Source organism: Prionailurus bengalensis, chromosome C1, assembly GCF_016509475.1.
Source record: "Prionailurus bengalensis isolate Pbe53 chromosome C1, Fcat_Pben_1.1_paternal_pri, whole genome shotgun sequence".
Taxonomy (NCBI): Eukaryota; Metazoa; Chordata; class Mammalia; order Carnivora; family Felidae; genus Prionailurus; species Prionailurus bengalensis.
This window is the reverse complement of record NC_057345.1, coordinates 207328004-207352564: the sequence shown is the minus strand read 5'-3', so window position 1 is coordinate 207352564 and position 24561 is coordinate 207328004. Positions and strand designations below refer to the sequence as shown.

Sequence of the window (24561 nt, the reverse complement as noted above, 5' to 3'; positions counted from 1 at the left end):
TCCTTTTAACATGTTCCTATTCTTTATTAGCATTCGCTTTGGGCACAAGAAAATATTCCCAGTCTTATCTAGAACTTTCCATTACCCCATTTCTCCATCCTGGTTCTATTTATTAGGGAATGGCGTGTACAAGCCAAGATTTAGGGTGTGTTTATTGCTGTTGGAGGTGAGAGTTCTTTGCATGTATGTGTGTGCACACACATACATTTTCTTTGTGTGTGTGTGTATGTGTGTGTGTATTTTCTAAGACCATAAGTCCATAGCAGTGCTCCCATTCCAGCCCAGACATTCAGGGTTCATTCCAGTTTTCTGTTGTTCCGTGTTTGTGTGTCTCTTCAACCTGGCTCGCATTATTCCTAACTTATTTACTTACTGGATCAGTGCCCTTGTTTGTAACCAGACTCCGTCTTTTCCCCTGCATGTTTGCTGTGCCTCCTCAGGGCTGTCCTCTGCTCAGCTGTGGATGTCCTCTCCACCCCCTTAGGCTCTGACACTCCATGCTGACTCTCTCTTTCTTAATCTGGGGGACACACAGTCCCTAGGGTGGGGATTTCTGCCTTCTTTAGCCTCTTTAGGGCTGAACTGTCCTGGAAAAGTAGGCGGAAAGACTTAAGAAACCTTTGTCAGGAGGTTCTTATTAAAATGAAGGTAGGCGGGGAGGGAAAATGGTTGTATACAATGGAGCTTTTTCTAAAGCTGGTAATAATGTAGAAAACATTTCTGGGCTCATATGTATGTTCTGTGTCAGACCTGGAAGCAGGTATATAGCCAAGTGGCCCTGGTTCCTTTTAGTGAGAAATCAAATTTAGATCGCAGTCTGGGTGCCGAGGTTGCTTACTGCTACCGAAGAAGTTGTGCTTCTGGGACTTTGGTGTGCAGGGCTGGGGAAACCATTCATTTGTTTTTGTTTTTTTTTTCTTTTAAACAAGAAAACATTGAGTCATATGGATATTTCCAACTTAGAATTAGAGGATTTTTACTTATTATACTTGACTTTATATTTATAGCTCTTTCCTTTACATTGAAAATCTTGGTTCCTGATGAAGTTATTTGCTCGCTCTGTTTTTCAAAATGACATCAGTATGATTATTAAAACAATTTAAATGTTATCTGCAGTTTTCTTTGTACTTAGGATATAACTTACAAAATGAAGTATATTTCAAGAATTCCAGCTTTCGTTTCTGTTCCAATCACACTGTTCCCTCACTGCCTGTATAGGTTATGATTAGTTTCAGTTATCTTTCTGTAGTTTTTTTTAAATGTGTGTCTGTGTTCTCCATGTTCTCAACTGGGGAGTTGATACTTTCTTTACATACTGTTCTGTACTTTTTTTTTTTTTTTTTTTAACTTAATCTACATTGGAGATCACCCTGCAGCCATATATGGAGATCTCTCTCTCTCTCTCTGTCTCTCTTTATGACGTTTGCAGAGTGCTGTACTGGAGTGCCACAGTTTACTCAACTAATTCCCTATCAGTGGACATAGCTAGGCTGTTTCCAGTCTTTTGCTTCTGCAGATAATGCCATGAAGAATGTCTCTGCATATGTTATTTGGTGTTTTTGCTAGTGTTTCTTTGGGAAAGATTCCTAGAAGTTTGGGATTACTGGGACAAAGGATAAATTCATACTTTTATTAGATAGTGGCAAACACCCCTCTGGAGGACTTGTGTCCTAACATCATACAAACCCAGCAGCAGATGAGAAGACCTTTTTTCCTGAACCTTGTTCACAGGCTTGTCAGACTTCCCCCTTTGAGGGGCAATCTTTCAGGAGGAAAAGGGTGTCTACTGTAGTTGTAGCTGGCTTATTCTCGTGAGCGAGTAAACGTATTTTCATGATTCAGGACATTTTTATCTACTTTTGTGAACTTCTGTTCATAGGTCTTGCTTATTTTTTCTTTAGGTATGTTGCTCTTCCCTCTTTTTAGAAACTTACGCATTTAGGGATACTAACCCTTTGTGATATACATCCAACTATTTTTTATAAGTTTTTAAATTATTATTATTTTTTTGCCATGTAGATTTTTATGTAATAAAACTTCCCAGTCTTTTCCCGTACTGCTTCTGGATTTTGAGTCATAAAGTTTCTTCCATTCTGTGATGAGGGAGGAATTCTCCATGCTTCCTTTAGTGCTTAAGTGTTTCATCATTTTACATTTAAACCTCTCTGTAATTTATCCTGAGTACATTTGAGGAATAGATCCAGTCTTTTTCTTTTTCCATTTGCTTTGTAGATTTTGATACATGCTGTTTTCCAATTATTGCTCTTTTTTTAAATGGTACTATTTCCTAAATTTATGGTAAATGCTTTTTGGAATCCATGAAGGAATACAAGAGATCCAAACTTTTATCTCTGATATCTTTAAAAGATGAAATGAGTTTTGGAAGTCCATTAGTTACATTGAACCAGGTACAGGAGAAAACACGCAGGTATATGAATGGGTGGGAGCCTTCCAAGAAAAGAAAACCTGTGTTGTTCAACTCTGGAGAACGGTTTCAAGAAATTTGCAAGCAAAGTTTGGCATGATAGCGTCCTTAATCAGCCCAGCCCTTGTAGTCTATTAGCAGTCTTTCCCAACATTAAAATAAATGTCGTATTTATATGTAGAGGTGGGTAAGTAGAAATTGAGGTGAGTGAGACCTTAATCAGGTAGTATCGAAAAGATTCAGATTCCAAAAGGAAATATTTATGCCATAACTAGGGAATTGATAAAAACCTTTTAGCTGATGGTGTATTTATATGTTGGGTTTATTTTGTAATTGTTTCAAGAATGCATTATGTATCAGAGCAGAGGACTCTGTGTATGATCCTGTTTTTTTAACGTTTATTTATTTTTGAGACAGAGAGAGACAGAGCATGAATGGGGGAGGGGCAGAGAGAGAGGGAGACACAGAATCGGAAGCAAGCTCCAGGCTCTGAGCCATCAGCCCAGAGCCCGACACGGGGCTTGAACTCACGGACCGCGAGATCGTGACTTGAGTTGAAGTCCGGACGCTCAACCGACTGAGCCACCCGGGCGCCCCTGTATGATCCTGTTTACACAGGAGCTGGAGCAAATGTTGATACCCATCATCCTTTCAGAGCGCTTTGCAACTTAATAACCAGGTTTCCCATCCAAGGACTTTGTTTACAGTGATGTATTTGTGGGGTTGTGGGCTTTTTGTTTTTTGGTGGGGTTTTTTTTTTTGGAGTTTTTTACTTGTATTATCCTCTTAGACTAATAATGAAGTCATTCCTCTGTATTCCAACACCTTTTTCAGTCTCTGTTTTGCTCCCTCCTTGTGTATAGTTGAGCCAGAGGTATAGTTTGATATAGTAACTCTCACTGCTTAGTAGCTAATAGCTTACCATCTATTATGGTCTAGGAAATTAAAATGTCGTTAAAAAAATCACTGACCAACATCTCCCCTCCCCCCCCTTTTTTTAACAAGCAATACTCTGAGAGCCTTAATAACTAATGCTTGCAGATTTAAAAAAATATATCTTTTTAAATTTATTTTTGAGGGAGAGAGAGAGAGAACGAGCAGAGGAGGGGCGGAGAGAGGGAGACCCGGAAACAAAACAAGCTCCAGGCTCTGAGCTGTCAGCCCAGAATGAGGCACGGGGCTTGAACTCATTAAGGACGAGATCATGACCTGAGCTGAAGTCGGGTGCTTAACTGACTGAGCCACCCAGGTGCCCCTGATTTAAAAAAAATATTTACACCCAGGGGCACCTGACTTCAGCTCAGGTCATGATCTCATGGTTAGTGGGTTCAAACCCCACATCAGGCTCTGTGCTGACAGCTCAGAGCCTGCTTCGGATCCTGTGTCTCCCTCTCTGCCCCTCCCCCACTCATTCTCTGTCTCTGTCTCTCTCTCTTTCTCAATCCCTCAAAAATAACTAAAGGTTAATAAAAATATGTTAAGCCATCATCTGCTTTGTTAAAAAATGAAAACCATGTATTTTACTGTGGACTGTGGGGCATTGGGGAAGTGGAAAGTTAGCCAGACGTTCATTAGATGTCTGTCTTCTCCAGAGGTTCTTTCATCTGCCGGCACCTTTTCTCTCTGCTTCCCACATTATCCTTTACTTAGACTCCTTTCTGCCTTTTAGCTTAGTCTTCTCTCTACATCATTGCAGGAATCCCATAGATTGACATTCATTTAAAGTGCTCCCGGGGCACCTGGGTGGCTCAGTCGGTTAAGTGTCTGACCTCGGCTAAGGTCATGATCTCACCGTTCCCAAGTTGAAGCCCCACATCTGGCTCTGTGCTGACAGCTCAGAGCCTGGAGCCTGCTTCGGATTCTGTGTCTCCCTTCTCTCTCTGCCTGTCCCCAACTCCACGCATGCTTTCTGTACTTGGTCTCTCTCTCTCTCTCAGAAATAGATAAACATTTGGGGCCTCTGAGTGGCTCAGCCAGTTAATGGCTCAGATCATGGTCTCATAGTTTGTGAGTTTGAGCCCCACGTCAGGCCCTGTGCTGACAGCTCAGAGCCTGGAGCCTGCTTCGGATTCTGTGTCTCCCTCTCTCTCTGCCCATCCCCCCACTTGTGCTCATGTTCTCTTTCTCTCTCAAAAATAAACATTAAAAATTTGAAAAAAAAAAATAAAGTGCTCCCAATGTTTTTATATACACGATAGGACAGTTTAACTTCATTCAGTTGAGAGCTTAGATCCTGGTGAGTTATTTTGCTTTATGTTGGTGTTGAATAGCTCTGGTCTAATCTTGACCTGTTTGAGAAATCCATGCAGATAGTCATATGGCGACTTGGGCACTTGGAACTACCCCTGAGAACCTGCAGATTCAGGCGGGTTGGGGGTCCGGAACACACTCTTCCTGCTGACGGTTATTCTGGGCAAGACGGGCCAAATGTGAAATCGACAGCTTGCATTGAGAACCCCTGGCCCTCGCCATCCTTCTGTGTCTCTAGTGTTCTTCCTACCCACCCTCTGCCCATAGGACCTGGGCTCTTATATGTCCCCTTCTAATCCTTTAAAAATACTTTATTTTCAGGAAGGGATCTGACTTCCGTTCCATTGATACATATCAGTGTGAACTTAAAGAGATGCTTTGATTTTTAGTCACCTTTCTGATTGTGAAGGGAGGACAGTTTGGTCCCATTATAAAAATTTCAAAAAGAATGGGGGCTAATTCAGTGGAATAGAAAATCTACCTGCCCCCTGAAACCATGCCATGGTGACAGCCACACTCCTATGTGAAAAGAGCATATCTAGGGAGACATGGAAGCAGAAATGTGGGGGAACAGCAGCACCACCCAGTATAATCGCAAATACAGGCAGTTCTTTATTTACTTGCCTTATTGTAAACATAAACCATGTGACTGTAGTTACAGTATTTTTATTTCTTCTGAGTGATGTTGAAGGCCATAAAGAGTAAACCCTGGAGCAAAAATACCAGATAAGGGGGCACCTGGGTGGCTCAGTCGGTTAAGCATCCAACTTTGGCTCAGGTCATGATCTCCCAGTTTGTGAGTTCCAGTCCCCGTTCGGGCTCTATGCTGACAGCTGAGAACCTGGAGCCTGCTTCCGAGTCTGTGTCTCCCCCTCTCTCTGCCCCTCCCCTGCTCATGCTGTCTTCCTCTGTCTCTCGATAGTAAGTAAACATTTAAAAAAAAAAAAAAGACAAAATGCCTTGCTCTAAATGCCTCCAGAAGTTCCTGTTTCGGTGAGTAATACCATCAGTAGCTGGTAGGCATTCTGTCACTGCTGTCGTCTCAGCCGCTATACTGTGGCACTCCCCTTCCAGGAGGGGAAAGTTTCCGATCAGTTCTCTTAATTCCTAAGGGCTGCTGGCTTGTTTGAATTATATTCTCTGAACAGAGATTTCCTCTTGGAATTACTTTCCTAGGCGGCTTTGATGCATTTTCCCCCTTAGTAGAACTAAGAAAGGTAGGACTTGGTACCACGCAAGGGAAAGCATCGTTTAATTGGTGTTGTACGAGATGGGATCAGCGTGGCCCCCATGAATGTAAGTTTGTGGTTTACCATTGCTAGAAATCTAGAAATCTGTTGTGTTAACACTTTGGTATATAATGAGCTAGACAAGGATTCCTATTTTTTTTTTTTTTTTTTTTTTTTTTTTTTTTTTTACTGTGTGCTATTACTCTTGGCAAAGGGGAAGAAACCAAGAAAGCAAAAAGCAGTATATACTCTAGAAGCCCTGTATATAACAATGAATAATTGGGAACAACTCCAACATAAGATACTTTAAGAACAGTCTGGCAAACTAGGACATAAATGTAATGGAAATGTTAAAAATGTCTTTAGACGTGTGGATATAAACTAAGTTGAAATGCAGATCCCAAGATGGTGTAGACAGCAGTGAAAACGATAGGAAAGGGTATGTTTCGTCGGACCCGGGGACGCGCGTCAGCTGCGGTGCAGTAAAAACACCGGATGTTGCTTCCAGTCCTTGTGTCGCTGGAGCCCGTGTGACCTAGGACTTCATGCCCTCGTGCGGGCTTCTTCGTCTCTAAGGGGGATGCTGGCATCTGTCCGTCTGCACCACACAGTTGTGGAGAGGCAGGTGAGTTTGGGAAAGCATTTGGGATGGATACTCTGCAGAGTAAACTCCGGGGAGATTTCAGCTCCGGCCTTGCGGAAAGTGGCAGTGGGTAAAAGCAGCACAGACTGGGCTTGTGATCTCAGCTCTGCTGTTACCTAGCCGTATGGTTTCCTTATCCTCTCTGGTGGCCACTTTCTCGTCTCTGAAGTAAAGGCACAGAGAAGATCTTCTCCGAAGTCGTTTCCGGGGTTCAGATCATGCAGGAGTTTCAGAGCTTCAAAAGCAGGCCCTGCCACAGGTTCTAACGGATGCGCCGTTCTCCTCGCCTTTTAGGTGGTGTCGCTGTGGCGCTGCTTTATCCGCTCGTGTTACTCTAGCCTTGTCTCAAGAATCTGGAATTTATTCTTAGTGTGCCTATGATGTGTGAGATTTCTGAAAAAACATAGTTGTTTTCCCTGGAATGCTCTAGGTTTTGTCAGTATTATGTTGTATTGATAATTCTGCAGAGCCTGCTTGGGTCTGTCCTGAGGTTAGAGGTTGTCAGGTTTCTTTCCCCCTCTTAAGTTCTGTTTATTTTATTTTAAACCAGAAGAAGTTTGCAAACATGGAACGGACAGCTTGACCAAAAGGTTGAAAACATTATCCCGTGGGCCATCTGTGCTCTGGGCCACACACACACAGGCGCCCCGTTTCAGTGGCCGTCAGCACCATCCGATCCTGTGGCTTGCCTTGGGCGAGTCCCCTAATCTCCTTGTGCTTTGCTTTCTCCCATCTGTAACTTGCCCGTCCTCGGGGGCCTGGCCAGGGCTGACTGGGGCTGCAGCCCGGCCCTTCCTACGCACGGAAGGAGAGGAATAGAAGGCAGAGTTTAACAGTCTCGGGTTCTTTCCTTTTGCGCACGCTCCCTACGTGTCAGCAGAAATCTAGTTCTGAAACTACGGCCCATCTGCCATAACTGCACGCTTAAAGTTCTCTTTACTCCATGTTTGTCAAAGGTCTGAAATAAGTTAACTAATTGTGAAATTATAGATACAGTCTTATATACTTAACATTCCCATTCTTTCCCCAGTTAACCCTACGATGGTCTCCTTATGATTATTATTATTTCACTATAATTGTGGAGAAAGTGTAAAGTTGTTCATACTTGCCTTGAGAAACTGCCTCCTTAAAGGATTTTATTAGGTGAAAAACTAGAAAAGAACCATTTTATTAGTCTAGGAAAGCAGGAAGGTCCTACCTTTTATTTCTGAAGTTGATATTCTAAAACTGTCTTAATGTGTTTAAGAAATGTAACAGGTTAGGGGAAATGATGGAAGATCAGACAAATGTAGGACAATGGCATTATTTAGAATAGGAGTTGTCAAAATCAGTAGTCCATGAGGACACTTGTTAACCAGGAGTTAAAAATCCTTTGGTTTTATACAAGTAAATTTGAGACTGATTTAAAATCGCAGCTGGATGGGTCCCTTTTTTTTTTTTTTTTTTTTAAAGTTCATGTTTGAGAGTGCACATGCATGAGCTGGGGAGGGGCAGACAGAGAGAGAATCCCAAGCAGGCTCTGTGCTATCAGCACAGAGCCAGATGCAGGGCTCAAACTCAGGAACCATGAGATCATGACCTGAGCCGGAGGCAGACACTTAACCTACTGAGCCACCCAAGCACCCCTGGATGGATCACATTTAAATTCTAACATTGTTGACCTTCTTCAGCTTTTTATTTTATTTATTTATTTATTTATTTATTTATTTATTTTTTAAAGGTGATTTTCAACGTTTATTTATTTTTGGGACAGAGAGAGACAGAGCATGAACGGGGGAGGGGCAGAGAGAGAGGGAGACACAGAATCGGAAACAGGCTCCAGGCTCTGAGCCATCAGCCCAGAGCCGGACGCGGGGCTCGAACTCACGGACCGCGAGATCGTGACCTGGCTGAAGTCGGACGCTCAACCGACTGCACCACCCAGGCGCCCCTTCTTCAGCTTTTTAAATATGAGTAGGTGGGTATGAGAGAGACATAGACATAGAGTAGACTTTAAAGTAGATCTTAAAAAGTGATAGCCACGAAGTTACAAATTTGTTGATACAAAGTAAACTGGGAAATTTTGGAGTTTTGTCATAAAGTGATTATGGTGATTTATTTATTTATTTTGAGAGAGGGCACAAGTGAGTGAGGGGCAGAGAGAGAGAATCCCGTGAGAGGTGGGGTGGGGAAGGAGAGAGAGAGAGAAGTGGGGCTCGAACTCACAGTGTGATCATGACCTGAGCCAAAGTCAGATGCTTAATGACAGCCACCCAGGTGCCCTGTGGTGATTCATTTTAAAAGGTTTTTGGTTTTTTTTTTGTTTTGTTTTTTTTTGACCCAGACAAATACCACGTTTATTTCACAAACACCGGGAAAATGGGTTGGGGTGGAGTTGGGACACAGGTGCACAGCTGCGCACGGTCATCAGTGACCCGCTTCCCCCACTGAGGCTCCAGCCAGGCAGCGCCTCCAAGTTGACAAACGAGTGAGTGCAGGGAGGGCCCTTGAACACCAAGCCCCCTGCAAGGCCAGCTGTCCCAGGAAAACCACAAATAAGAGTGGGACACGGCCCCACCATACAGATCATCTAGCCACCCGTCTTCACTCTGGAGGTCTGCAGGATTGCAACAGTGACCCCAAAGAGGCCACTGGCGCTGCCAGATCTCCACGATGAGAATCTTTACAAAGAGGCTGGGGTTCTCTGCATCAGCCAGGGCAGCTCCACTGCCCACGATGCCCACGCAGACTCCACAGAAGAGGTTAGACAGGCCCACCGTGAGGCCAGCCCCACACGTGCAGTAGCCTGCATGGGAGTTTCGATGTGCAGTGGCCTGGGGGTCAGTGGCACTGAAAGGCTCAGCCAGGTTGCTAATCACAGTTGCCACGATGACGCCATAGATGGCCACAGCCTCACTGTTTTAAAAGATTTTTTATTGAAGACAGTTTCCTTTTGTTGGAAGACTAGATAGTCTGGGCTCGGCTGATTCCTTTTTAAGAATAAAGTCTACAGGATCCAGTCCTTACCTGCAGTAGGACTTTTGCCCTGCCCGGTCTCCGTAGGCTGTTGCCGTGAGTGCAGGCTTCCTCCTCGGTCCCGTGCTGTGGGGTTAAGTAGGCACCCTCTCCGCTCACGTCCGGTGGCCTTTGCTCTAAGAGTTAATGATGTCTGCAGGTGTGTTGGGATTAGCACTGTAAAGTTGTGTCAGGGCTTTTTCTTTCTTTTGATCTTCTGAAAGGGATGAAAGATAGCCATTAAACTCAAGGGATTAGGTCCCCTCTCTTTAAAGACTTTAGGTACCATAAATATTTCACTTCAGATGTAAGGCAAAGAATTATATACATCTAGGGGGAAACGGGTGTTTTATATTACCAGTTGGAAATTATTCGGTCTCCACTTACAAATTGAATGAGCTTTGTAGAGATACTTTTCTCCCAACCTGTAGTGGACTGAGATTGGGGGGAAAAAAATGTGCAGGTTTATAGCTCAGTAATTATACAGATTTTTTTTTTTCCTTCTAAAACCTTTTTCTTTGTGTTTATAAGTTAACATGCTGTCTCTGTCGTGCCTCCTCCCTGCCCGATGGGGTCTCCCCACTCCGCTGCTACAACAAGAACTGCCTCTGACACTTCAAGAACCAACTGCCGTGCACCCATGTTCGGTTTAAGTGTGTGTTCGGTTTTTTAAAAGAGGCCCTATATTTTGTTCTTTCTCTTCCTTTAAGCTAACGCTGCTTAGAAAGGGAAAGGGAGGTTGACGTGCCCGCGGCAGAGTTAGACGGTTCTGGTCACTGCACTCTCAGGAAGCTGGTGGGAAACCGGGAGGGGAGCCCTGCGCAGGGGTTGTGGTTTCAGCCCCGTTCCACTCTGCCCACGTCACGCCAGGATGGGAGGCTGGGAATGTCCTCGTCCTTCGTGTTTTCCTAGGATGGACTGTCGCACCGTGGAATGGTATTTAGAATTAGGACTTCGGAGAGGAAGGGGTAGGCTTGGTAGGTGCCAGCCCTAGAATCAGCCTGTTAAATGATGATTCCTATCCCCACCCCATATCACATCATCAGCCATTTAGAACAGATTTAAAACACAGTCAGCTCAGTGGCTTACGGTATCTGTGTGATTCTGCATTCTGTATTTTGTCCCTGAATTTATGGAGAGCTCTGTGTGGTTATTTGTATTTAAGCCGATAGTGGTGTTTTCTGTTATTTGCTGTGACACATGTGAGATACACTCAGTCCTTTTCCAGAGCTCCTAGCCCCCTTTTTACTTTGTTCTTGCCTTTTTATTAGAGAAAACTCTGGGTGATGAAGTAAGTACCAGACTGCAGGCGGTTAAATATGGGGTTTGAATCCTGAGGCACGTCTCAGTGATGTGAAGGGAAAAGTAAAATTGTGAGTAGAGATTGTTAGCGATGGTCAAAATAGAGTGCCAGATGAATATAGCCACTGGCAGGGGTTTAAGGTTAAGGAATGAAGAGCCTCGTGCTTGATAACGCTGCGCCACGTTCGGATTAGAGGTCTGCTCAGTTACCGCCTTAAACCTTTACTTCCGATGCTTCATAAAATTCTAGGAATGGCTCTGTGTGTGAAGCTTATCCAAACTTTGGGCCTATAATATAACCCTAAAAGAAAGACAGGGGCAAAAAGAAACTGTGAAAGGTGTTTGGCAGCGAGCAAGAGTGGGAGCTCACCAACGCTTTGAAGGTCAATTAGCCAGAAAATGTGCTAAAGACTGGGTGCGGTGCCGCGTTACTGGCCGAGAATTACCCCCAAGGTCCTCAAAGTGGTCCTGCCGCCCGAGCCAGAGAGACAATTACAGACCTGGAGGAGATGCTACAAAAGCTTTAATTAAGGGACTTACTTACACCCCACTAGGTTTTGGAAATTAAATTCTTGCTTGTGCTTAACTGATGTTTCTTTTGTCTGGGCTTCCACGTGGATTTCAGCAGAGAGCACTGTTTTCCCCTGGGTCTGCTTTCCGTTGGAAGCCGCTCCACTGTGATGGATACCGGCAAAGCCGAGAGTTTAATCCTTGCAGGGAACCGGGTGGAAAAGTGAGCCGAGGAGCTTTCTGCCAGGGAGCGTTTTGGGCACAGGTTGAAAATCGTCGTGTTTAGACACACCTTAGTACCCCCGGAAACCAGGACCTCTCTTTGGGCTTAGACACGTGAAGAAGGGTAATAAGCAGATGTATTTTGTAGAATTTGAATTTTAGAATTCCCATTCACAGGGCACCATGACTTTCCTTGAATTGGCAGCTTTATGTCTCTAGACCCAGCAGGCCGCTCTTTCTCCAGAAACATGTGTTTGTTTTGTGTCGAGGAGGTTAGAGTAGCCTCTGTCATCCAGGCCTGGTTGTTCACAAGCCCAGACCCGTGGTGAGGCTGCATTCAGATGTGACTTCTAGAAGGACGGATTTAAGTTGCATCCAGTCCCAGGCAGTGCGTTACGATGCGTCGACCTGCCTGTGTTCCTGAGCTCAGCCATCCTGCGGTCGATGGGAGACGTTGTCATCTTTGAACTCGGGCCTAATGGCTCCTCGGGCTCCTTTACTCCAGTCTGTTCCCTTTGTTTCCATAGTGAAGCAATTCTCTTATTTCTTGTCTCTCTTCCTTGGAGTGATTTATTTCTGCCTGCAAAGTTTGGTTTGAGCCATAACGTTTTAAAAAGCACTAAGAAATGCTTGTGTTCCAATAATTTTAAATTTTCTTTCAGTATTTCTAGTCTACACCCATCATCAGTCAGGAGGTCCATTTTTTAGGTCCTCTCCGTACCCTTTGAAGTCCCTTTGTGTGCCTCTCAACCTGTGTGTGGGAAGACCAAAACTTCCTCCTTGCTCTAACTGAACAGAAGAGTCAATAAAATCAGAAGTACTGGGGCCCCTGGGTGGCTCAGTCAGTTAAGCGTCCGACTTTGGCTCAGGTCATGATGTCATAGCTCATGAGTTCGAGCCCCGCGTCGGGCTCTGTGCAGCCAGCTCAGAGCCTGGAGCCTGCTTTGGATTCATTCTCTCTCTCTCTTTCTCTCTCTCTCTCACAGAAATAAGTAAACATTAAAAAAAAAAAAAAAAAAAAAGTACTTATCATCATCTGACCTTGTCAGGAAAGAGAAATTGCAAAAAAACAATTGTGGTGTCACGGGTTAAAGGGTGCAGTTTTCAGCAAAGTGAAGTTTCTGAAGAACTCCGTTACCGAACTTCCCTCTTCCGTGTGGTGGGTAGAGGAGGGCTCCCCCTGGTCCAGGCGTCCGAGGCCCCCTTGGTGCGGCGGCTGCTCTACAGCGGGGTCCTCTGACCCCGGCCAGGTTAGCGTGTGGTGATGACTCGGACGGACCCGTGTGCTGGCCTGAGAGCTTTTGGCATTTACGTTATTTAGAGCGCTCTCCTACTCGAATAGATCTTAAATAATGCATCATAGCGAATTTCAGTTTTCTTTGGAAAGAGGGAAGTTGTATTTCGTGATAGGAACATTTTTGTTTGACCGAGTACCTGACTGGTTAACAAGCTAAAGCCAAATGCGGTCGGAACTTCTGGAGAAAGGGGCAGATGGCATGAGCACGCTTGCTCACTGAAGAATGTAACTGAATTTTGCTAAAAAGTGCTGATTCCAAAGGTTCTTTTATGAAGTAAAAATTCTGAGTTCTTATCTCTTCAGCTTTATTTTGCTAACATTGTTAGAACTAGTACATCTGGCTTAGATTCTAGAATAGTCTGGTTTTATGCTTCAGTTAAAATGAATCCAATCAAATTGGAATTTGAAGATAGATAAAAAGGATTTTGATACACAGGGAGGATTCTTAAACAGAGCAGGGTTAGCAGGGAAGGTCTTAAGCCTCCTTTCTTTCTGGATGGCCTTTGGAAACAGGCCGCTGGTGGTTTCAGTTAGTGTAGGGCATTCAGCCGTAGTTGTGTGTGTGTGTGTGTAAAGGGGTGACGGACGGTGGAGCGGGTGGCCTCCTCAGCGGTCCTTCCGGTGTCCGACTCTTGGTTACACTGCTTACCGTCAACACTTGGACAAGCTCCACGCTTTGTTGTCTGAAGATTTCTTTTATTAGGGTGGGGGTGGGGTTAGTTTTGTAAATGGGGTTCAAGTGTGCCGTCTTTATCAGATTTAGTGATATCTCTCTCACTTCATCCGTTCGGTTTGCTTTCTGTGTTGCGTCCCCCCTCTGTCCAAGCGTGGATGCATGTGCACAGCCAAATACAAACTCCAGATGCAGCCCAGTGAAATTTTCTAGTAAGACATTGGAACAGAATTGTTTAGGGGGAGGTGAGGAACAGACCATTTTGTATTTCAGCCCAGGGTGCTCTGAGAGTTAAGAGTGACCATTAAAAATGTTTTTTAGGTGGGGGCACCTGGATGGCTAAGTCAGTTAAGCGTCCGACTTTGGCCCAGGGCATGATCTCAGTTTGTGGGGTCGAGCCCCGCGTCGGGCCCTGCACTCATCATGTGGAGCCTGCTTTCCATCCTGTCTCCCTCTCCCTGCCCCTCCCTAGCTTGCGTGTTCTCGCACGCTCCTTCTTTCTCAAAAATAAAACACTGTTTTTCAGGAACATAAACATACATCCTTCTGGGCTGACTGGGAACGGTGTGAAATCGTCCCGTGTCTTCATGGTGCAGCTGGTACTGACGTGTTCGTGGTCCCCCTCCGCCCCTCTTCATCATGCTGACCTTGGAGCCATTAGTACAGACTCAGCAGTTTATCCTTTCATAAATAATGCACTCGCTCCGAAACGGCAGGCTGCAGGCTTGTGGCCCAGACCTGCTGGGTATTTATAGTTCATGCCAGTAAATGTTTCGGTTGAATCGGTCAGGAGCTGTGGGCCTGATCTCTTTTCAAGTTGGTGGCTAGAGAAGTGAGTCAGCTCCCCCCCACCCCACCCCAACCTTGAGGAGGGAATGAGCACTGCTGAACTCTGTGGCCCTGGCCAGCTGGCGAATCTGGAGGGGCTTGTAGGTTTGCTTGTGTTTGGCTGTTTGAGCCTCAGTACCAGTTCCTGGTTTGGTGAGCCATGTCTCTGCACTGACACCAGATGAAGAGAGCACTTCCTGCCTATCTTGAAGTAAATCGGGGGTCAACCCAGGCTTGTTTGGTGCTGGCCTTTGCTGTGGTTTTACGGGAGAGGCTCCAGAACTGCTGAGAAAGTGCTTTCTCCGACAGGAGTGGGGGTTGCATTCCGCTAACAAGGCCTAAGCCTGCCGATGACAGCGCAAGCTTGTGCTTCTCTGTGCAAGAAGGTAGAAAAGAGTGAGGGTGGAATAGTAAATGAATTTTTATCCAGCAAGGATGACTATGGAAAAACCTGTTTCAAAACAGGTTCTTCCCACGTCAGGTCATCAGTTTTACGGTTCACTTTTCCCCTTTGTCCTTCCTCCCTGCCAGGTTCCCCTAGGACTTCTCCAGCTGTGCTCCTTTTCTTGATCCTTCCTGCCTGGAGCTCTGGGATTAAAAAAAAAAAAAAAAAGGAAGGAAGGAAGAAAAGAAAGAAAAAGACAAACCATACAGGACCCTGACTTTGATATTTACTGCCTAACCTTTTCCTTGTAAGAGTGGCTAGCTATAATACCAAAAATAATTTCAAGACTAGAAAGTGTGAGGAAGTACTTTCATTTACTAGCCAGTGGCTTAAAGGAGTTATTTTTCAAGCAGACTAGTGAGCCTGCGGTGTTAAATGTCTGTTGACTCTCTGGCCGGGAGAAACATTGATTTCTCTCTTTCAGGTGCTGCTTTCTTCCCCGGGAGATGCGCCGAGATCTTGGCCAGGGGTCAAAGCATCGGGAAGCTCGGGGTCCTTCATCCTGATGTCATCACTAAATTTGAGCTGACCATGCCCTGCTCCTCCCTGGAAATCAACATCGAACCCTTTTTGTGAAGATGGGTCTCTGCCGTGTGACTCTCTCCGGGAGTATTCTGCTCCTTCCCTGGTGTCCTTGAGTCGTCTCCGCCCCCCCCCCCCCCCCTCTCGGGACCATTCGCTTGCGCTTTAATGTTTAATAAAGTAGAAAGTCGTGTCTGGCTCCGTGTGTAGAGGCCGCCCGCTCCCTGCATTAGGTCAGCTTGTGCGAACACGCTGTCTGTGAAGCCGCATTACGAGGAGAAGCCCAGAGGACCGCGGGCCGGAGCCTTGCTGATGAAACCAGCGCTGATGCGGGAGAATGGAAGAATTTGTTCCTTCTCCATCTGACGTGCAGCCAGCAGTGGGAAACAACGGTAGCTTTGGGAAACGATTAGGGAGCAGCGGCCGTCTGGCAGTTACAGCCTTCGGAGTCCTTTGAAAGTGAAAGAAGACTCGAGTATTTGAAGGGCTTGAAGGTGCGTGGGTGTTTCCACTCTGATATCCTGAGACGGAGTTCACACAACACACATCTGTTCTGCTAGACGAGTTAAAACAGACGTGTTGATAGCAGTGCGGTATGAACATTCGGAAACCATGAAAGAGTATTTTTGCCCCAGGCTATACGTTCTGCTGTAATCAATACTATAAAATCATGGCTTTAAATACTTAGTTGAGCAACTAGGTTCTGTCTTATTTTGCAGGGAAGTATTAGGTCTCTCCTCTGACGCTAAGTGTGTCGGTCTGCCTTGTCTTGCCTCCTAATTTACTTTTATTTCTTTGATCTAGACTCCTCCAATAGGTACTGAAAAAAGGTCGAATGTTTGAGATAAGTTCTCAATTCCTGTTAAGATGATGAAACAATAAAATGCAAAACTTTAAGTCCAGTAGAAATAACAAAGAAAGAATTAGGTTCTTGGAGCTTGTGCTGAGCCTACTACAGAGGAACCCAACCCCCTTACTGCTCTGAATCAGGGCAGCGGTGTCCAGCCTAGTAAGATTTGTGAACATACAGACTTTCACCACTGCTTCCCCGTTCTGTTTGGGGCATTTAAATGAAGAGAAAGCTCACAAAAAAGAATGTACGTCAAAAGGTTTTGTGTCCAGCATACATACCTAAAGATTTCTTACAAGTTAAGACAACCCAGTTTTTTTTAAATGGACAAAAGATTTGAACAGATATTTCCTGCAGATAAATGAAATAAGCATCGGGAAAAATTCTCATTAGTCATCAGGGAGATGCAAATAGAAACCACAGTACGAATTGAAATGGCCGAAATTTGAAAGACTGGCTCGTACCGAGCATTGGTGAGACCCGTGCCGTGGGACCTCCGTGTCCTGCTGGTGGAAGCAGAGGGAACAGTGTTATTTATAGTAGCTTCAGCCCAAATGTTCATCAGCAGCTGAATAGCTAACTTATAGTACATCCATATCATGGAGTAGTTTTTGGCAATAAAAGGGGATGAGCTACTGAAGAAGAACATGAATGAATCCCTAAGCATGCTCAGGGAAAAAAAAGAAAAAACAGACCCAAGACTACATGTGATTGCACATAAAGGAAATTCTAAAAGAGTCAGTGGTACACTGGCTGGCTAGAGCTTGCACAGGGGAAAGGCCTGCAAAGGGTAGAGGGCTAAGCTGTTGGGGACGATGGGACGGGTCTATCCTAACTGGCATGGTAGTTAGGATGTAGCTTATTACCTCAGCAAAGATGGGAGAAACACGTTAACGTAGTTCGTAATCTTGCACCCCACATCTATGCCTAGGGTAAAAGCATGAACTGTGGAATTGGTGTGTCTGTTTAAAGTGGTTTACTGGTCCGCTCTTCAGGAGATACTGTCCCCCCAGGTTGTCTATAGTTAAAGTCCAGGTTCGTGGGCCATGTGCTAGCCATGGTTGAAGTGAGTGGATATCCTGAGATACCCTGTTGGGCAGCCGCCTGGATGTTTTTTGGTCAGAAACTACTTGTAATGAAAAACCCACTGACATCTGATTGTATATCCCAGCATGAAAGGGGAAAGATCAACTCCATCCATCACGGGGATGTTTCTGCCCTCTGAAGCGGGGAAACTGTAGGAAGAAAACCAATATCAGCTACGTTAGGAGAAATGAACCACCAGTTTAGGAACTGAGGCTCCACGGCCAGATCATCTTACACTTGTCCCAGCTGAGGCATTTGAACTGGGGCCGGGCCAGTCGTGGGTACTACCAAAACCTATGTTGGAGAAAACACACCTTCTTAGTGAAAACTGGGAGCCCTAGTATGAAGAGGGAAGTTAGATATAATCGATTTCTTGTTCTAGCTTACAGAAGAGTGCTAGAGCCCGACACTCCTGTATTACTCTCGAGTTTTATATTTTCACCCGTGATCTTGTTGCAACGTTTACGTTTTTATGATAATCATAGGAGATAAAGTAGGCATTCTCCCCGCCTTATGGGAACATTCAGCCTTCAGAGAGATGAATGATATGCCCAAAAGTCACATGCTTAACAAATGGGTTTGGGACAATGAGCGACTTGGATTCCCTAGATCACTTGGTGTTTTGTGTCACCTACTTACCCAAAATGTTGGAGTTTTTGAGTTTTATAAAAAACACGGAAAAACAAAGTTAAACTATATTTCTCAACTATAGAAAATCTCAACTATAGAAAATATAGTTAAACTATATTTCTCAACTATAGAAAATCGTACAAAGCTAGACCTTCCCAGGCTAATCTACCCTTTCTGCCCCCAGTCTCCTACTGAAGTAACTAACCACTGTTAATAATTTGGCTTGTGCTGTTCCTGACATTTTCCTTAGTTTGGACAGTCAGCCACACGCAGGCTCACAGTTTTGGGGCCAGACTGTTCACTGATTCACAACAACCTTCCATTTCTATTTTACATAGTATTTTACATCATGACACTTCACTCACCATGTCTTATTTTTCTAGGTCAGGACCTATAGACCCACGTCATTCTATTCCTCTGCTGACCTTTGTTTCCCAATCTGCAAGTACAGTGATCAGTGGACCTCCATATGCCAGCCCCCAAAACAGTATTAGCTTAGAGGCCATGAAAACCCAGGCCTAATGGCTGTACAAACATCCACATTTGCTATTTGATAGACGCATTCGGAGAGGCGAGGGGCTACTTAGATAGTTCTTACGTGTGCCTTTTACACCCAAACAGTATCTTATCCCAGTAGGTTACATTCCCAGGTGTAAAGAATGTTAAATTATTACCTTTTAAACAGGAGTAGCCCAACTAGGACCCAGCCGGCCCAGCTGGCACTCTTGCCCTCAGCAACAAGGGGCTCGTCACATTGGGAAAAGAGCACTGCTTACAATCCTGTCTCAGTCTTAGCTGCTATTTGTGCTTGAAGCTTTCTGTAAATACCACTAACGCCAATGCTTGGGTATTGAGTTGGCTTTTTTGGTCCATTTTATCCAAAACCAGACAGGTGGCCTTAAAGGGACACAACTGCCTTCAGTAAAATATGCCCTTTAAACAGCAGAAGCATTTGACACGTCTGATATCTTCCAGGCTGTGTCTTATTATAAGGAGCTTGGATATATTATTTTTAAAAAGGTAGAGGCTGGCATACGTAATGGAACTCAAGGCACCAGTACAGCCCTGGGACAATCTAGGAGCAGCTCCCTGACCCAGCTCAGCGCGAGGAGATCCGCCTCCTTGGGTAAAGGTACAGGAACCAAACAGCCAATCTTTGAGAAGTCAGCTGGGCCACAAGCAAGGCGAAGCCGACCCAGAGCGATTTTAGTTTCTACTACTGCCTGCTTTCTTGTCCAGTCTCCCACCCTCCTCTGACTTCCTAGTAAACAGGATGACGACAGACATTGTAACTCAGCTGTGCGTTGAAGAAATACCTCCAGCAAAGGGTTTGATTGACTTATGTCTATGGCTAAAGCCCGGTATGTTTCCTCTCCCTCATGGGACCAATGCAGTGTGGTAAGAATACGCTCAAGGCCTCCATTCAAGCCTTTGACTCATCCCTAAGGTTTGGCCTTGACTGTCTCTATTTAAGGAGCATGACGTGATTCTGCATAGGAAACATTTTGAAAAGCCCCCCTCTCCCTGTTTTAGGAGGCACTTGTAAGAGATGACTGCTAGGTGTTCCAAGTTGCAGATCTTATCAGCCATACAAAGCAGATCCGACCTTTAAGACAGAAAAGTGAGGATGTTGAGGAAACCTGGTAGTGAAGTAAAGTTCCTGCACTCCACAAGTCACAACTTTTTGTCCTGAGGAATGAAAATAGTTCTCTAAAAGAAACACCTGCTTAGGGCCAGCAAGAAACCAGTTGTAAAGGATACAAACCTGGTAACCCCCCCAACACACACACACTGGCGCTGGAATCGTACAGAGTAAAAGACCAATCAGAGATGGATGGGAGTAGACCTTTCTCAGCTGTGTTAGGTAGAACATCCAAACAGCGTTTGGGGGGACGACACAAGGTAAGCCAGAGGGAAGGGCACCCTGTGAGCAAACTGCACTGTAGGGAAGAGAGGGACCCTGTAGGTGAGATGCCTTCGGGAAGACACCAGACATAAACCTGTCTGCAAAGGCCCCTGAGTCTCTAGCTGAGTATCGATCAGCCCGTGCACATGGGGGCAGCACCCATTACAGAGACTACCTCTAACCATCCACGGAGAACTGAACCATTCATTCCTGGAGCTCACAGAGGGCAGGCCAGAGCTAGAAAACCCCAGGAATCAAAAGGTTATGTGGAGAAGGGCTAGATGGATTTTGCCTCAGTAGTTGGGGAAAACCAACTCTAGACTAAACGCCACTCCAGTTGTGCCTAATAAAGCTTAAAAACAAGGCCAAAAGAAACTATTTGCAAGAAATGAACTGCATCCTAGAACAGAGCTTAAGGATATTTATAGTAATACAAAATATCCAGCACCCAACAATGTAAAACTCACAGTGTCTGGCATCCAATCAAAAATTACCAGGCAAGCCAAGAAGCTGGGAAACCTAACCAATAATGAGGAAGGGGGAAAAAGAATCAGAAACTGACAAATGTGCCATAGGTGATAAAATTAATAGGATATTATTGTAACTGTCCTCCATATGTTTAAGATGCTAGAGGAAAGACTGAACAAGTGGAAACACAGAAGGTACAGATTTTCAATTTCTAGAGAAGAAAACTATGAGATAAAGGAATAAGCTGATAATAATACCAATACCTATGGAATAACAGCAGAACTGATGGACTTCATGAAAGTTTCACAAAAATAGCTTCCCAGCCAAGTATTCTTACCAGCACCTAATTGGGATGGCTAACGTGGCCTGTGCATACTTTGCCCCTCCCACAGCACCGCCCACCTGGGTCCCACGTGACCCACGCTGCAGCCTGGAAGCCCGGGAGGCCTCGTGGTCTCTAGGCTCACAGACGCAGGTACAGGGCGTGGAGGCAGCACCAGCCGGCACCCTGTCCTGTCCTCAGCAGTTCGAGGCTAGCTTTGTCCAGAGGCATTGACATTCTCCGAACACCTCCACTGGGGAAGAATCTGGCTTGTGCTCCCAGCAAGGGGACCCTGCTGTCGTAGCAGGAAAGAGCAAGGCCAGCAGATGTGTCGAGGGTGTGCATTAAAGAAGCGTCACAGCCGGAACTAGCTGCGCCCTGGCTTTTCTTGTTTGTTTTTGCATGCCATATAGACAGGCGTGGAAAAGGAAAAAGGATTTTTGGCTTCATATAGCTCCGTTGTCTCATGTGGCTATAGTTTTAGGAATTTAACATTCTATTCATGGTCCGCATTCAACTCTTCTTTTTCATATGCGTCCTGGAAATAGGCAAGTCTGTACTACAGGTGTGCCCCACTTTAAGAAAACAGTGGACACATGGTGTATCCAAAGTAATCCATTAAAGAGCCTTATGTTTACAGAAATGAAGAACTGCCATATGATTAAAAATGCCATTTATAAACAGCGAACCCCTTGGTGCACTTAAAATTCAAGTTAAAAAAAATCAAGACAGCCTTCAGGAAAACATCTATTCTCTAAAACTGGATACATCTACACCACTTGGTTCTTGTTAGCCTCTTACTAGACAACCAGGGATTCAGGGAGGGAGGGAGGGAGGGTGAGCGAGCACATTTACAGGTCTCTCAAAGAGCCAGATCAAGGTAAAATACTTTTACATCAAGTTCCACGGGCCTAGTTCAGGGAACCGAACAGAGAAAAGAGGGAAACGGACGGAGGCCCTCGCAACTGTCATCTCTGCTGAAAGCTGAACGAGAATGGGCATGAAACTGTGCAGGCGAGGTCAGGTCCAAGACGGCGGAAGGGGAAGGTGCCCACTGCGGCCTGTCAAATGCTCCAAGGAGGAACAACGGGGGAGACTGGGAAGCCACCTCGGATGTCATCTTCTCTGGAATGGCCCCACATGGGTGTAAGGAGATGGACTAAGGGGCTCCCTCACCCTTCCTTCCCGTTCTCGTGATTTGGTTCTGCTCGTCCTTTGCTCCGCCACGGCCACCACCGCGCTTCCTGCACACGGTCGTCAACCCCGGCTTTGGTGTGGCTTCGCCTCGGGAGAGGTGTTTGGGGGACGCGTCTCTGGCAAGCTCCGCCCTCGCCATGGAGTATCATCTCGTATCTGCTTCCCATCACATCATCTGTTCTGTAAGCCTGGCTCGTGTGCTGCCTCTCCCGGGAGCCCCCCTCGACTTGCTGCAGCCCCCAAGCAGGAACTCGTCTCCCCCTCCTCTTGGGCTCCTACGCCCCTACCCTCCAATTCCCTGAGCCAGAGGCTCCTGTCTCCTGCGAGAGCTCCACAGGGCAGGATTACGTCCATCCGGCTCCGCAGGCCCATGGTGCCCGGCATATTAGGTATTGAAAGTACAAACGGGGGTCTAGCCTTGGCCTTGCCAATAGGAGTGGCAGTTTTCTGCACCATTTCAAATAGCGTGTTTGGGATGCGTGAAGACACAGCCTATCGTAACGATGTGGATATGAAACAGGGTCATATTCATTTGGCTCTGCAGGGTACTTATTCGTGAAAACCGTATGTAGTTACCTTAACTAGCAGCACCGATAGCATTTACCTTTCAACTCACAGTGGCATTGGTCTCCAAATATGGTAAGATTCTTTTCCAAAAAAAAATTTTTTTTAATGTTTATTTTTGAGAGACACAGAGAGACAGCATGAGCGGGGGAGGGGCAGAGAGAGAGAGACCCAGAATCCAAAGCAGGCTCCAGGCTCCGAGCTGTCAGCACAGAGCCCGACGCGGGGCTCGAACTCACAAACCGTGAGATCATGACCTGAGCCGAAGTCGGTCTCTCAACCGACTGAGCCACCCAGGCGCCCCGAAGATTCTTTTTAGTATCAAGGAGTCAGAGGAGGGTTATGTGAGCTTGTGCGCCTACCACTTCCTGCTAATCACATCTATGGCTGCCGTGACACTCCCCAACATCTGCACTACAACAGCAACAGAGAATTCTATAGCCTGCCATTTATTTTTGTCACCTCTTTTCAACTCCGGTCCAATGAACCCTGAAAGGTCTAGCAGGAAAAAAAAAAATCCAAGGGAGCACAACCCTAGCTTTTGAAACATGTAACAAGAAGTCATAAGCAAACCAAAAATGATTTTATTTTAAAAAGAATAAATTTACATACACTACATGAGCAAGACATCTGAAACCTTCCAAAATAGAAACCCGGAGCATATGGCCCCAAAACACCACATGCTTTGATTACACTCAAGAAGCCCAAGTTGCCGACGCGGACTAGAAAATCCCATGTTACCAGTGCGACCATCAGGCCTGTTGTAGAGTGATTTTGGCCACGGCCATTCATGGGTTTTGAGTTCAAGGTCCCTTCTGTGTTTCCTTCTGCATAATGCTGTGGGGCAGGTCTGAGCAAAATCAGCATGGAGTGACAGCTGTTTAGGATGACGGTACAGGTTGGAGGTCCCGGCCCGGAATGGTAGTGGGCTGGGGGCAGGCTGAGGACGGTTAGAAAGGAGACATGTTCTGCTTGCCTCCCAGAGGTGCCAGGAGTCCTGAGGACTCTAGCGTCATGGTTTCCAAAGGCAGGGTTGGCCCGACCACAGGTCCTAAGCCTATGTTGGATACATCACGATGAGCTTGACTTTTAAATTCTTAATCCCCAAGTCGCCTGAAGCAGAGGTGCTCTGGGCCACCGCTGAGGCGATTCCAGCAGGGGGCAGTCTTTCCCCAGAGAGAAAATCCAAATGTCTCCAAGGAGCCATAGGGCCTGCTCTTTGAAGGGGCACGCGTGGGGTGTGTGAGACAGCCGCCTGGGAGGATGTCAGATGAGTGACGAAGGCCAGCAAGAGGAGGAAGCAGGTAGTGACTTTTCCAATCCGTTTCTGCCGGATTCCAGGCCAGAGAGCAGAAGAGCTCAAAAACTAAAATTTTCACCAATATACATACTTTTTAAAAAAAATTATTAAATGTTTTTATTTTTGAGAGACAGAGAGAGACAGACCATGAGCAGGGGAGGGGCAGAGAGAGAGGGAGACAGATCTGAAGCAGGCTCCAGGCTCCGAGCTGTCAGCACAGAGCCCGACGTGGGGCTCGAACTCACAGCCCGCGAGATCATGACCTGAGCCGAAGTCGGACGCCCAGCCGACTGAGCCACCCAGGCGCCCCAGCATACTTTTTATTCTCCAGCTGCAAAACAAGATACTTCAAAAAGTGACCAACCGTGACAAGCCCTTGGGTCATTATTTAATGGGCTACAGCCACCGTATTCATCCTCAATCCAATTGCGTAAATACAGCCTCAAATGCATTAATACGGCGGATTGCTGTCCTATTGTTGGGACTTAAAAGGACAGCATTAAAAATTACACGTACACACTTGAGTGAAGTCTCAGCACCCACTGCCGCGACAACCATTATGGCCTCTCCTTTCAAAAGATACAAGTGGAAAGACCTGATCCTTTTGCTGACTGGCTCCAGAACAATCAACTAAAATCATTTGGCATAAGTATTATCCAGGGCTGCAGGGACTTGCCTCCTCCACTGCACTGGTGGGGCTGGCCCGTAAGTTGGGGCCCCCCTTTCCTTTCCCATTGTCCCCCCATCATGGTACCACGAATACTGGTCGGAGTTTGCTGTAAGAATGGCAGGGCATTTCGAACCCCGCCTTCTAACTATGGAAAATGTCAGGAGAATTTCAAGGAGAAGCAAAACGTTTTCCTAAAAAAAAGTCCTTCTTAATAGACAGGAGCGCTAA

At 45.7% G+C, this 24561-nt stretch overlaps 2 protein-coding genes and 1 long non-coding RNA gene across 3 annotated transcripts in view; 1 reads left to right on the top strand and 2 right to left on the bottom strand.

Annotated features, from left to right (window-relative positions):
* Positions 1–16027, top strand: part of FARSB (phenylalanyl-tRNA synthetase subunit beta) — a 73524-nt gene extending 57497 nt beyond the window's left edge. Inside the window, exon 17 of the mRNA XM_043577966.1 lies at positions 15243–16027. Within this exon, the coding sequence (XP_043433901.1) occupies positions 15243–15394 (152 nt within the window). The 3' untranslated portion in view covers positions 15395–16027. The remainder of the gene's footprint in view (positions 1–15242) is intronic.
* On the bottom strand, positions 8976–14186 carry LOC122482045 (V-type proton ATPase 21 kDa proteolipid subunit-like). Its single transcript, XM_043578465.1, is given in 5 exon segments — positions 8976–9189; positions 9191–9442; positions 11532–11593; positions 12714–12873; positions 14086–14186. Coding segments are annotated over 5 exon segments (648 nt in total). The 3' UTR covers positions 8976–9116.
* Positions 16028–17655: 1628 nt separating the features above from the next.
* Positions 17656–18296, bottom strand: LOC122481832. Its single transcript, XR_006296941.1, has 2 exons — positions 18020–18296; positions 17656–17969 (listed from the first exon to the last, which is right to left on the bottom strand). It is a non-coding gene; the product is annotated as an uncharacterized LOC122481832 (long non-coding RNA).
* Positions 18297–24561: the final 6265 nt, after the last annotated feature.